This window comes from Mytilus californianus, unplaced genomic scaffold, assembly GCF_021869535.1.
Source record: "Mytilus californianus isolate M0D057914Y unplaced genomic scaffold, xbMytCali1.0.p SCAF_17, whole genome shotgun sequence".
Lineage (NCBI taxonomy): Eukaryota > Metazoa > Mollusca > Bivalvia > Mytilida > Mytilidae > Mytilus > Mytilus californianus.
Genome location: NW_026262659.1, coordinates 11,303,835 through 11,318,730, shown reverse-complemented (window position 1 = coordinate 11,318,730; position 14,896 = coordinate 11,303,835). Strand labels below are relative to the sequence as shown.

General features: G+C 32.4%; 1 protein-coding gene across 1 annotated transcript in view; it reads right to left on the bottom strand.

Annotated features, from left to right (window-relative positions):
- The window catches only part of LOC127726401 (ubiquitin carboxyl-terminal hydrolase-like), a 120,256-nt gene that overhangs the window by 52,191 nt on the left and 53,169 nt on the right, over nucleotides 1-14,896 (bottom strand). The window contains exons 3-5 of the mRNA XM_052233803.1: nucleotides 6,550-6,632; nucleotides 2,823-2,870; nucleotides 1,130-1,205 (exon numbers count right to left, since the gene is read on the bottom strand). Of these exons, the coding sequence (XP_052089763.1) occupies nucleotides 1,130-1,205; nucleotides 2,823-2,870; nucleotides 6,550-6,632 (207 nt within the window). The remainder of the gene's footprint in view (nucleotides 1-1,129; nucleotides 1,206-2,822; nucleotides 2,871-6,549; nucleotides 6,633-14,896) is intronic.

Genomic DNA, 14,896 nt, shown 5'->3' with positions numbered 1-14,896 from the left:
AAAGGAAAACATATTGCTTCAATTTGAGATATGCCTATTTTTATTCGGGAAAGCATTTCCACAACAGATATTTTCTATGGAATGTCCTTTACAAAGATCACGATGTCAGCCAAATATATATTTTGAGTAGGTGTGTTCGTAAAATTAATTTGAACAAAAATTTTCTAAAAAATAGTTGTTTTGTCAAAAAAAACTTATATCAAATACAATATATGTCGATTAGGACATATAACATACAGTGAGACTTTATAAAATTAAACAGACTTCATCAACATATTCATATAACAATTAAACTAACATATTTCTAAAAGGATATAGAATTAGTTAAATTAGGGACCAAATAATGGCTTTCTTTCCCCTGTTAACTATTGTAGATGTTGTGTTGACAACCTTATAACTACTATCAATAACTGGAAACAAGAGTATGCCATATCGCTGATTAGGGCCTTGTACATGTATATTAAAATGCAGTTGCCATGTAAGGGAAAGTCTTACATAACAATTAGAAAATTTAACATTTGAATATATAACAGAGGTACCTATGAAAATCCTAGAATGTCAGTGGCATCCCTATGTATATTTTCTAGGTGTTATGATAAGTTTTAAGGAATATTAAAGAAATTGTCCATCCAAGATTAACCCTACTTGGAAATATTAATGTCCTTGCAAATAGGATTGCAACATTTGAAATAACAAACCTAATAAAAAATCATTTACATCAGCAGGAGATATCACAAGCATAGATAGTTTGTTTACCGATCACACAGGAGATATCACAAGCATAGATAGTTTGTTTACCGATCACAGAAGGTGTTATCAACCTACACATAACAAAGGCTACATGATATCAACTTACACATGTCAAAGAAGGGGGTTTCTCTCTTATCACAGGAGGTTATCAACCTACACATGTCAAAGAATAGGTTTTGTCAAGTACGGAGAACCAAGAGGTTATCAAACTACACATTTCACAAAAAAATAGATTATACTGAGAACCATCATTAGTATCATACACAGGATGATATCTTTTGCACTAATCAAGTGATTTTGTTTAATGTTCTACAAAATTGCTGAAATACTTCTTATTAAATGATCTTTCTGTGTATTCAGTAACTGTGTATTCACTTACTTAATTCATAGAGCCCACCATCTTTGCACACAAAAGCTATAAAATGGGTCTTCAATTTTTCGTCTGCAGGTGGGGCCTGGAAATATAAAAAACAATCTTTAACAAAAATGCGTAAAAACATTTGGACATACAACATATAAAGATTCAGTCCTTTTGTTACATGCTCTAACTTGTAGTTTTTTTGTTTGTCCTAGCTATTCATTAGCATATTACTTTTGCTTTGCAAACCTTTGGACAAAAGCCTTACTAATGAAGAATAATCCTGAAAACAAAATACAGTCCACTCTCGTTATCCCAAAGTTAACTGGACCAAAGAAATATTTTGAGATACTGTAGTTCAACTCAAAAGAAAACCAGAAGTTTGACAGATCAAGGGACACAACTCTTGCCTAGCTGGTAAGGCTAAAATAAATCCGGAAGTCTTAATCAGTACTTTATATGCAACCAAGTTCATAAGTGTAAGATTATGGTTAATTGTTTAAAAACATTTCAATTAATTTTTCATAAACTATAACAATGTATCACTAACTATTTATCATAATGATCTAAGATAATTTCACTCATGAAAAAAGAATGTCATAAATGGTCTGTGAATTTTCTAAGTCCAAGGACCATAACTCTGCACAAAATCATGAGACCTGAACAAAATTCGAAATTGATCTGTAACTTGCAGAGATGCAAACAGTTTTTTTTCTCTGTCAGACATTGGGGCCTACAGGGTAGCAAGTTTTGTCAGACCCATCAAATTTTTGCCAGACCTACATTTTTTTTATATCAGCTTTTTATACAGTAAGAGAAAGGAGATAGGATGTCTTTACAGTGACAGCTGCTTTAGTGGATTATTTTTAGAAAATATCTAAAATTCAATTGAGTTCTTTAATAATTACTACAATATATTTTAAATTTTTTTATTGTGTACCACTGAACATCAGGCTAGGGCCATTCTCCATTTTTTTTGACAGTGCTCTTAAGATTTATAATTGATTACAACTTTCTCAGGAAAGTGAGGACTGAAAAGTCAATTCAGTTTTAAATTTCCCTCTTTAAAGTTCCCAGTTACAACTCTCATCACAGGGATACATGTACAAAAATCAATCAGATTGATATAAGCTGTGTGCAGCTTGTTTCCAGATCTTACTTTTTGTTATCCTTGTATATTTTGATATATTTGTAAATTACATGAATAAATATGTTTAAACTTCAAAAAGCAACATTTGAAAATTTTATAATTTTTTACTAACTTTAATTAATAAATTTTCAACAAGGCAAATTTAAATTCCCCACTAATAGGTTAGCACCAAAAATGCTAGATCTTAGTAAAATCCTAGAGAACTGCCTGCCGGTCATTAGGTCTTGCACAAAAGCCCAATTTGCCGGACCTGCTCAATTTCTGCCCCCTCGGGCCGACAGGTCCGACGATTAGTTGCATGTCTGAACTTGTCATTTTAAAACTGTATATTAATTTTCAAATCAGTATCTTCAAGCATGACAAAAAAAAGTGTGGAAAACTGATTATTTGGGCCAGGTGAGTTAAAAAGGAGATGCACACTGCTTGGAATAAAGTAATTCTAACAAGTTGTGTTCCATTCCTTTTTAAACTGCACTAACACTGTTGTGATTGACAGATAACTGACAAGTTAAAAATGCTTTCTCTCTCCATATTTGTAGGAGATATAGACATGAAATCTGTTACCTGTGTCTGTCCTTCCTGGGCACTATCTCCATGTGCAGAACCCATATCCTGAAATATATAATTACCTTCTATTTAACTGATCAATGGGAGATAACTCTATCTCACAAAACAAAAACAGATTTCAGAATATTTGATATAATTCTAATTATAAGGTGTATTTAATTATCCAGGGAAAAAAAGGCTTAATCCTCAGTAAAACTGAAATGCTATTTTAAAGGATACTGGGTAATAGCTGTTAAACATATGCTGTTTTCATTCCACGCAATTGATTTTATTCTTAAAACAAAATGCACTTATTAAACCCCTTCCCAATAATAAGTGATAAAAATAAGTGAATAAGCTAACCTGTAACACTGTTTATACTGTTCATTTCTATACACTAATACGAAAACAGTTCTGTACTTATGGGAGTAAATGTCTAATGTAGAAGATGAAAGTATTGTCCAATTTTTTGCATTTTCATAATAAAACTGTTGAATCTTGAATTTTAAACCCTCCTGAGTGTGCTAGATTCAGAAGATATAAATGATTTTGCAGCTTTTCACCCCATCATAAATGGTACTTTAAAGTGTGGTTAATACATGTGAAGACTTAAAAAGTTACCGCCATAAGGTGTTAACAGAGGCAGATTTAGAGGAGGCCAGGGTCCCCTTCAGGAGCTAAATATATGATTAATGCATAGACCTTTTACAAGTCACCCCCTTAACATTGCTTTACTGGGTCCCCCACCTTTTCATGGATTTGCACCTGTGTTAAAAGCAAAATACTTTGCTTATTTTATATAAATAGCAAAAAGGAGTTGGTTCACAAACCAATATTTTTGGCCATAAAAATCTAAAAAATTTTGACTGTGATAATGATTTGAAAATTTGATGAAAACATATGTTAAAATGTCAAATTGTTTCAGTTAAAGAAGATTACAGTCAACTGTGTCAGAAGTGATGTATTTGTGAATTTCATTAAAATCAGATTTAAGCTGTAATAATTTGGCAAAATTTACAGTTTTCTGAAAAATTAACAGTGGGCCACCCCTTACCCACAAATATTTTTCATGATTTATTTCTAATATACCATATTCCTTATTATTCAATCAAATTCAAATGGTCAAGGGGTGGTACTACACAGGAAATCTTTAACTGTCAACTGACCCCTATTTTGAGAGTGACACCCAAGAATTTAAGAGCTCACTCAAGGTTTTTCAATACCTGCCCAGGTTATCAAATAACCTGAGGTTTCATCAAATGACCGGTTTCCACCTGTATTCTTATGTTATATAAGACATCCCCTGTCTAAAATGATAGATTTTTCTCTGAAAAACAGAAAAATTAAAAATTCTTTCTGGACAAAAAGTTCAATAATCTGCTCTCAATAGATTGAATTTTGACAATTTTTTGATTGAAAGGTAAAATCAATTTGCTAATTATCATAATAAATTGTATCCCAGAAACGTTGTAACTAGTCAAGCTTGACATACAATTTATGTCCTGATTTATAATATTTTCTGTTTGCAAAATATTAATTTTCCTATTAAAATCATTTTAAAACAATTTGAATCTCTTCATACATATATCTGTAGGAGAGTATCACTTAAAATCAATGAGCTCTACAAATAATTGCACAGAATGTAAACAACAGTAAAATCTTCTTCTCTCAATTTTATCTTCCTACCAACAGAAAGTTTAGAACAAGGGTGTATCAGTGAGTTTTATTTACTTTCTTATAAACATTTGTATTTAGTTTGTACTAGCATATGGATCTTCTTCTTAGTTTTATGCAAATTGGAATGTAGTGTTTTATTCTGGGGCCAACAAATTGTAAAATAAAAACATTGTTGTGCAACGGTTACTGTTACATTCAGTTTGATTTGGCATTGCCACTTTTTCTTTGACCTTTGTGTTTAAATATTTCTTTGGTATCTTAAACCTCTTATTTAACAAGACAAATACTCTGTCTGGACCTGCATTGCTCCATGCAATTGATTGATGTAATATGTATACTGAAGCATAACTGATCATTCCCTTATAGAAAATTTACCTAGTACAATGAGTGTTTTTAAGATTTCAAACTATCAGTTAACAGGAAGTGGCTACACAGCAGATGATAATTATAGATTATAACATGGCATTTTTCATATAAGACCCCTTATCAGCCAGAGAGCCGACAGGCTCTCAGGATGATTTTGACCATGGGCTGTTAAGGGGTCTGATATGAAAAATGACATGTTATGTTCTTTTTATCATATACTTTAGCAGAAGCTATACAGACAAGAAGAACTTTTTTAAAACTTTATAAAATTCATTTATTGTATTATTTGTCTTGTATTTTTTAATAATATATTTTCCTGTTTCCTAATATTCGCTCTTTTATTCTACTTAGTTATATTTTTCACTAAAATGTGAGGTTTATTTTCTGGAATTTGCAGAATGAAGTCGAAAATGCTTTGCGAGAACCTTTAAGAAAAACAATTGTGATAAAATTTTAAGCTATCGACAAACAGGAAGTGGATACACGACAGATGTAAAAAATTGCCTACTTGCTACAACCAAATATTATTTAAGCTGTACACCAAATATTAAATCATTAATCAAAGAAAAATTTGACAAAAGATTTCTTTCAGAAGGAGAGAGTAGAGTGGATACAAGACCTGCTTCTACCTTCAGTGAGGCAGGTAACTACATTGAAATAGTTTATATCCCTGTCCTATGGTGTTTATTTGATAGTGGTCTCAGTTGAAATCATCCAACATCTCACACTTTCATAAAAAATAACCTGACATTTAACATGCATCAACAGAGTCCTAAGATTGCTTTGACAGCTTTTTTAGGCCTTACTTGGGCCATGGGACTACCCTCAGCCATTAGAGTAATCTTGTTTCACATTTTTCAAGTCTGGGCCTTTTATAGCTGACTATAAAGTTTGTTTTTTTTTTCATTGATAAAGGCTGAACGGTGATTTATAACTTAATTGAAATGATCATCATCATTTCAACTCTGATGGATATTTGTCCCATTTTGGGAATCATACCACACCTCCTTATTTTTATATTGGACTGGTATTAAGGTACAGCTTTAATTACTCAAATTAATCTGATCTTCTGGAAATTTGACTGATATTTTCTAAGTCCATGTTTTAAAATATATTGATTTTGTATTTACATTTTGTCATAGATCAAATTTATTCGTTCAGTGTATGTTCACATGTGTTAATATATCTTTTGATTGAGTTAAGCCATTTCAATTGATATCTTATAGTGTGTCTTTTTTATGTTGTGATGTTACACTAATGTTTCAGATAAGGGCGAAGGTTGGTACCTATTAAAACATTTAAACCCGCTGCATTTGTTTGCACCTGTCCTAAGTCAGGAATCTGATGTTCTTTAGTTGTCGTTTGTTGATGTGGTTCATAAGTGTTTCTCGTTTCTCGTTTTTTATATAGATTAGACCATTGGTTTTCCCATTTGAATGGTTTTACAAGTCATTTTTGGGGCCCTTTATAGCTTGCTGTTCAGTGTGAGCCTATGCTCCGTGTTGAAGACCGTACTTTGACCTATAATGGTTTACTTTTACAAATTGTGACTTGGATGGAGAGTTGTCTCATTGGCACTCATACATCATTTTCTTTAATATATCTATTTAAAAATATGTTTTTCATTTTAGTTTAATTTTCTAACTTTATCAATAAACAGTGAATACTTTCATACTCTTGAAATATAATCTAACTATACAACCTTGTCTTTTTCAAGAAATGCTGCTCTTTCTTCAGGAGATAGTTTCAAACAACCTTCTATAAACTGTCCGAAGTGTTTCCCATCTGAAAGATAAAACAGTTGATAAAGGACTTTTATAAGCAAAAGATACATTTCAATGTCACAAACAAAAGGTATTATGGTATTCCTTTGTCAGTCTGTGTGTAAATCCACACATCTTACAAAAGCAAGAGAATGTTTTGATCAAAGTTCATGACTTGTATGAAATATTACACTCAGCGAAAGAAAGCTCCCTTTTTTGGCAGATTGTCGCAGAATAAAAGGACCTTTTCTGTCAGATTAAAGGCATTTTTTTCACAGGTCATACACAAATTCAAGTATTCTTAGATTGTTTCACTTTAAACTGAAAGCTGTTGTTGGGATTGGTAAAACTCAGATTCATTTCAATTTTGAATTTTTCAAAATCTGTGTATATAACACAATTTCCAAGGTGATTTAAATATTGTCATACTTTTAATACTCATTAAAGTATCAAGATTCTGTTTTCATAATTTTAATCAAATACAATCATAAGTTGCTAGGCTGCTTACAAAGTGAGTGCAACAAACATGATAAATCCTTTAAATTCATATTGATTTTTATATTTCAATTTTGACACTGAAATCGATAAAAATGAAACGAAATATAGTAAAGGGAATTTCCAACTGATAAGAATCCTCCATTTTTATTATATGGGAGAAAAGAAAGAGAATAATCAACTTTTGATTTATCATTTCAGTGAGTACTTGAAGTTATTGTTCAACATATTTTAAAGTATTATCAAAAAAGTTATAGAGAATTACATAGTTCTTCAAATCACTTGTTTACATTTAATAAGAATCTCTTATGTAGCAGGTATTACACACCTGATTCCATTTTCAAAATCAACAATGGACACTCACCAAAAAAGATCAATCAGAATCAAGAACAGCCTTTTGCGACCATGCTTTTTTGCATTTGTAATTAAATGAGGTATTTTTATTTACAAACATTCATACCATTTTCCTGAAAACATTGCTTCAGCTATGCTTGATATAAGTAAACAGGATAAAAATGTGATTTCCAATATGGGTCAATTAGGACATTATTGTCTAAATGATTGCTTTCGTATTAGCATTAAAAGTTCTTTTGAAAATTGTCTGCCATTCATTATTTATAAAAAGTTTGAATCGATTTAGCATGGACATATTAGGGGAAGTTTTAGACTGACCAATCAGAATTAAGATTGGCTTGTTTGTCACCCATTCATTACAAAAGGATACTCTTTTGAACAGGGTCTTACAATCATCATTCCAATAGAGTTCATAATTATATGGTTTTGAAGACATTGGATTTTAACAGACTGAGGTAAAATGCAAAATAAACTGTTGACACAGAAATATGTGAAACATTTTGTAATTTTGATAGTAAAATCCAAATGTTGAAATTAAAATGGCTATATTTAAACATGTAATCTATTCAAAACATTCTAAGTCAATGAACCATAAGTGGTTCCCTTTTAACTATCCTAAATAATGACCATGACTGAGGGGGTGAGGCCAAATAATCTCCCTGGAAATGAGATCTGCCAATGCTGATACAACTGCATACCATAAATCATGGATCTATCACTAGTGGTTCACCATTAAACTGATCTAATCACAAACAAATATATTGTTGGCGTTGCAGACTGAAACAGCACGCCCAAGTCTTGCTTTTTCGACTCATTGAAGCGAGACAAAAAACTGTGTAATATTTCAAAAACTGAAGTAATTATGGAAGATCTAACGGGAAAATACTCAGAAGTCAACATCTACTGAAAATCTAGGAAGTCAACGAGCAACACAAATTCATTTAAATAAATCACATTCTATGATACAATTTCAAGAAAAATCAATGACTAAAATTCTTTCACTTTTTTGGTAGAATGGACAGAGAAGATCAACGACGTTACTTTGTAGTTGGGTCAGTGTTCATGGAGATTGTTACACCACTGTTCAGACAGAAGCTGGTAAATGACTACACAAATAAAGGGTTTGGATCTATCCACGATTTCATCAACAGTCAATCAGTAATACACGTCCTGTTCCATCTTAGACATAGAAACACACATTGCTGTCAGGATCAAGTACACTGTTACAATAGTCCAGCCCTTCCTTTAAACTACAGCCAATGGGACCTCTTGTACACAGAAAATCCAGGACCAGGACCTCACAACTGTCATTGTAAATTTACAGCCAATCAAATCAAACTGGATGACCTTGATATCACCTTGGCAAGTTTGATATTGTTGAACTGCTGTAACCTGGGACAAGACGAAAATGTTGTATGAAAATTGCGACAATACAAAAATGATTATTTGAGTCACAACACCAAAGGTCAAATTACAGAAACAGAATACAACACACTATGGACTGACCTTGAAAGCTTCATCCTACAACATGATCCCAGTAAGAAAGATGACCTTATCAGGTTACAAAAGAGACCTCTGGATCAACCACTGTGTGACAAGTATCTAACATGTCTACTTGACCTCCATAAAAAACTGGATGAGGTAGTTAGATATTTATTTGCAATATTCTTTTATCTAATGCAGTTCATTTGTTTTTAATTAGAAGGTTCAGCTTTTCTCCTCTAATATGCTGTATATAACCAGTTAACATAACCATGGGAACTTTTAAACTATATATTTCTGACATGCATTGTAACCTTTTCCCTCATTAAAAATTCTGCCTACTGTAGCAACTTTTCCTCTGCTTTTAACATGGCATCTTCCAATTGACCAATGGTCACTGATGCTGGGTGTATATTTATACATATTGTACAAAGCTACAATACTATAGGATTTGGTTTTTGAATAAATACTATATCAGAAGATTACCAAACATTGTCAAGAAGTTCATGGCATCCTCATTAAATATGCATTTTTGACATTTTGACCTTTCCAAAGTTGCATTTTGAAATACTAAGGCTTTTCTACCTCAGGAATTGATTACCTTAGCTGTATTTGGCAAAACTTTTAGGAATTTTGGGTCCTCAATGCTCTTCAACTTCATACTTTATTTGGCCTTTTTAACTTTTTTAACTTTTATTTTTTTCTTTTTTTTATTCGAGCGTCACTGATGAGTCTTTTGTAGATGAAACGCGCGTCTGGCGCAAATAAAAAATTTCAATCCTGGTATCTATGATGAGTTTATTTACAACCACTGGGTTGATGCCAATGCTGGTGGAGGTTTCTCCCCGAGGGTATCACCAGTCCAGTAGTCAGCACTTCTGTGTTGACATGAATTATCATTGATATGGTAATAATTATAAATTAACTTTTTACAAAACTTTGATATTTTGAAATACTACGGCTTTTCTATCTCAGGAATAGATTACCTTAGCTGTATTTAGCAAAGCTTTTAGGAATTTTTGGTCCTCAATGATCTTGAACTTCGTACTTTATTTTGCCTTTTTAACCCTTTTTTTTTTTCTTTATTCGAGCGTCACTGATGAGTCTTTTGTAGACAAAACATGCGTCTGGCGCAAATACAAAATTTCAATCCGGGTATCTATGATGAGTTTATTTATTTGCAAGGTCCAAGATTAAATTCAAAGGTATTACATTTTTTTTTAAACTCTGTTCACTCTTCAGGCAAAAAGAGGTGACTTATTAATATGTCTTGCCTCCTGTAATTAATGTCAAGTATTTTTTAAATAGATTAGAGATGTGTCGAAAAGACGACAACCTGACCAAACAGCAGAAGAACAGAAAAAGAACTAGACTGCTGTGAGATTTTCCAACAGCAGACAATTGTCATGCAAACTTATCAAGGTCAATAAAAACTAGAAAAGTAGGTCATCCAAAAAGGAACAACAAACTTGATCTGCTACCTACAGTTATACATAAATGAATAAAAATAATAAGTTTTATATCTATAGGTGTAAAGAAAATAGTATCGACAAAAAAATTTTCATATTCCAAGCAAGACAATTCCATCAGCAGGGGAAGTTCAAAGGAAGTCTTAAGATCATTCTTTGTTAAATCAATCTGATAATAATATTTTGACCATTTCAGATGGACACTAAATTAGACCATCAAACAGAATAACTTCAGGTAAGTTGAAGTATACATTTTTTTTTGAAACAGACATGTGACAGAGTTGTCAGGTAGCAACTGGAGATTTGAAAAGTTTTCAGCTGGAGTTAGGGTCTCATAATCCACATTTTCAGTATTCATTTTGATAAAAAATACATATTTCCCATTTTTTTAAGATGAGAATATAACTTTTTATTGTATTCACTTTACAAGGTAAATGAAGAACTCTATTTCGTCATTGTCTCAGCACAGTAGAGTGATATGAAAACTTATCGCTAGAATCTAAGGGCGCACATGCTGTTGTCAATGAAATTAATAAGGTCGTCATAGGTAAAATAGTGATAAACAGATTATCATTGGTCATCTCAACTCGATTGCTTTTCTCGCTTTCGGCGTACCAGCTCAAGCGAGAAAATCAATCGAGTTGAGATGACCAACGATAATCTATAAATACGAGATGTTGAAGTCCTTTTAACTTCTAAAAAATTATGAAAAAAACATTTTTTTTTAATCTAAATTCATGAATCATAATATATTACTAGAACACACCTGCGACATCCCATGTCCGTCACTGAATTAAAGTAACTACGCCTTATTTTAAGCTTGGATTTTTAGTAATCGTATTGTCATCTGATAAAGTCTTGCTGATTAAAAGGTTACAGTTTTCTCTGCTTTCAAAATCTTTGTTTGAACCTGTCCTGGTTTTCTTACTACAACTGGAAAATTCATGTGACAAAGATTGTATTTAGACGTGTTATTCCCTGTGTAATGATGAAGTTCAGGTGTGATTATGGCCCGTGTTTATAGCAAAATACACTGTTTGGTGGTGTGCTTGACAGGGGTGGAACGTACAGATTAGGTAACAAGTAACAGGAGACATATACTATTGGTATCGGTATCGGTATCGGATTTGGATTCGACCCAGAACTTATTAATTATTGGTAATATTAATTATGTGGAAAGCAAAAGGGCCTGGAATGGTGTAACTTTTAAACAACACCATTTTCTTATATAAGTTAAATATAAAGTTGAATTTTTTGATTCGTCGTTTTCTCTGCTATATCGGCTAACAAATTTGACCTCGTTATTTTAGTATTATAGATTGTTTCTTTACTAATGTCTATTTGCAATCATTCATATATAATATGCCTTCTTTATTGGCCGATTATTGGTTTATTTAAGTATTCATATTCGATTGAAATTCATAGACTCTATTGCAACTGTGTAACAAATATCAGTGATGTCTCATAAATACTTGTATGATATCAACTTACAGTAATCAGAAAACTCAACATTAAGTATTGATTACAATGCTGTGGGAAGAGAATACTTTGTTGCAAAAAAAATCCAAGTGCTGGATAGCACCTGTGGAAAGTTTGCAACGGTAGATGTGTAATATTTCAAATAGGTTGTTAATGTGTAGATTGGGTGTTTAACTTTTTTTCCAACTTAAAAAAAAAATTACTTAATACAAGAAATAATTGTAACATGATGCTGTTACGAAGTCTCCCAAACAAAGCTCCCATAATTAGTCATTCCCAGGAAGGGGGTGGGAGTGACCCCAGGGGATTCGCCTTTTATTTCATTTGATTTGTTTTATTGTCCCGTACAAGAATATATATGGTTTCGGGGTGGGGATCTTGACCGTTTAAAAGTTCTCAAAACAGGATGGGGTAGGGGTGACACCCAGGGACTCCCCCTATATTTCATTTGATTTGTTGTATTATCCCATACAAGAATATATATGGTTTAGGGGTGGGGATCTCTACCGTTTACAAGTTTTCAAAAAGAAGGTGGTGGGGTGACCCCTGTGGACTTCCTATATATTTCATTTGATTTGTTTTATTGTCCCATACAAGAATATATATGGTTTATGGCTGGTGATCCCGACCGTTTACAAGTTCTTAAACAGGAAGGGGGTGGGAGTGACCCCAGGGGACTCGCCTTTTATTTCATTTGATTTGTTTTATTGTCCCGTCAAGAATATATATGGTTTCGGGGTGGGGATCTTGACCGTTTACAAGTTTTTAAACAGGATGGGGTGGGGGTGACACCCAGGGACTCCCACTATATTTCATTTGACTTTGTTTTATTGTCCCATATAAGAATATACATGGTTTAGGGGTGGGGATCTCTACCGTTTACAAGTTCTCAAACAGGAGGGGATGGGGTTGACCCAGAGGGACTCCTGCTATATTTCATTTGATTTTTTTTATGATCCTGTGATCATTACTGAAAACCGTGTGTGTCTATCACTTACTGTTTTCAAGTTATAGTCATTTGAAAATTTAAAATAAATAAATCCCTTAGGGTTCTATAGTAAATCCCTTCGTTCTGCTGGCCCCTCAAAATATCCCTAAATAGACCTTAAGAAGAAAAATAATAAGAACTGAGCAAAACAATAAGTCTCCAAACTTTGTTTAGGAGACTTAATAGCAAGTAGTATAATTACGAATTTTGTTATAGTCCGATTTTCTGATGCCGATTATGTAATATGCCGAGTTTATTATAGTCAGAGTTTGTTGTGGGCCAAGATGAGATACCGGGATACTTTCGATTCACTCGAGCTTTTTCGTCTATACTCTTTCTGTTAATCCATTCAAAATGACAATATTCACACCTGTGTACGCTTGAATACACACCTGTGTACGCCTGAGGCTAAATTGCTGCAAGGTAAAGTTCAAACGAATTCTCCTCAAATCGAGAAATAAACAATGACTTTACAAAATAATATACACACTCTGTTCACAAATATTTTGCATTGAAATGGTTATCAAAGTTATAACGGTAAATAAAACTTAAAATATTTTCAGTTCAATATCAGTAAAAATGTTCTATAGATATTTTATGAAAAAATCTCAATAATTTATGAAATCAATTCGAAAATATTTATATTTAGATTAGTTCATATAGGAAGTTTTATTCAAACAATACAAAACGGTACACACATATTCATTTTCTTTCATTCTTATATTGTGGTTATTAACTACGACCAACGGTCATCTGTGCGCTTTAAATTACGTAAAATTCTGATAAGCAATTAAGACTTTAACAGATTTAATTTTTTCCCATGATTCAACAAATCGGGTTAAAACGTCACAACCCAGTGACGTAGGTCAACCAAAAAAGTTAAAAATACTTGATTTTCTCCGTTATTAGAAAGAATATAAATTTAAAACTTTGTGAATGTGTTTTTTATGTTAAGATGAACATATTTAGATGATAAGTAAAAAATCACGGACTTTCCCTTTAAACATTGTAAAAATTGTAGTAAGCGTCGAAAAATGTTCATTCATGAAATATTTTAAACACGGTATTTATTTTCTCTTCAACCTAAAGGCGGGAGGTAACCCCTGAAACCGGGATTATATATAGTACTCCCGTTGATATGGATCTCACGCATGTCTGGGGAATACCGATAAAAGCATAACGTAGAAACTGTTGTCTCGTGTAGATGTGTATTGATTTTACTTTCCGCGCAGCGCAGATCCGCGAAATAGTGTTTGTGATAGCCATTTTCAAAATGAAGTTGAATTATTTGAATTATCGATGAACATTCAGTACATTTTAATTCAAACTGTTAGCTAATCAAAATAGAAGTAACTCAAAATTCAAAAAGCATCTTCCTAGAATTAGTTGTCAAACTCCAGTACTACATTATCTAGAAGTAGAACACACATCCTAAAGTAAGATAGTCTGTCACTTCCGGTTTGAGGCCGATGCCTTAGGAAAGTTTTTGCTATAGGAAGCTATAGCAAACTTTCCAAAAATCAAAGCTTATTATTTATTTTCATAGGAAATACATCATGTACTAAGAAATCAAACCACAAAGAACAAGTCACTCTTTTTACGTAAGTTTATTTATGGCAATTCTAATTTTTAATTTAAAGCTCTTCAGCTATTTTTTTCACAATTTTTTATTATTTCACAAAGTCAAATATTATGTATTGTAACTGTCTAAGGCAAGGAAAAAAGGCAGTCATTTTTCTAAAGAACAATATTTGTTCTGACAATATAAAAATGTCACAGTGTCATAAACTTAAAGGGGCACTAGCTGTCAAATTCATGTTCACTGATTTGACTCAATTTCTCATATTTGATTTATAACATACTAAAACGTATATCCAAATTACAATAAGTCTGAAATAAACAGTTAACAAAGCATGTACTCGATAATATATATCAGAATTTCGTGTGTATTTTAGTCTAGATGCCATCTAATTAACTATCGAGATGACCTCTAAATACTGCCGATGGTCACATAACCGG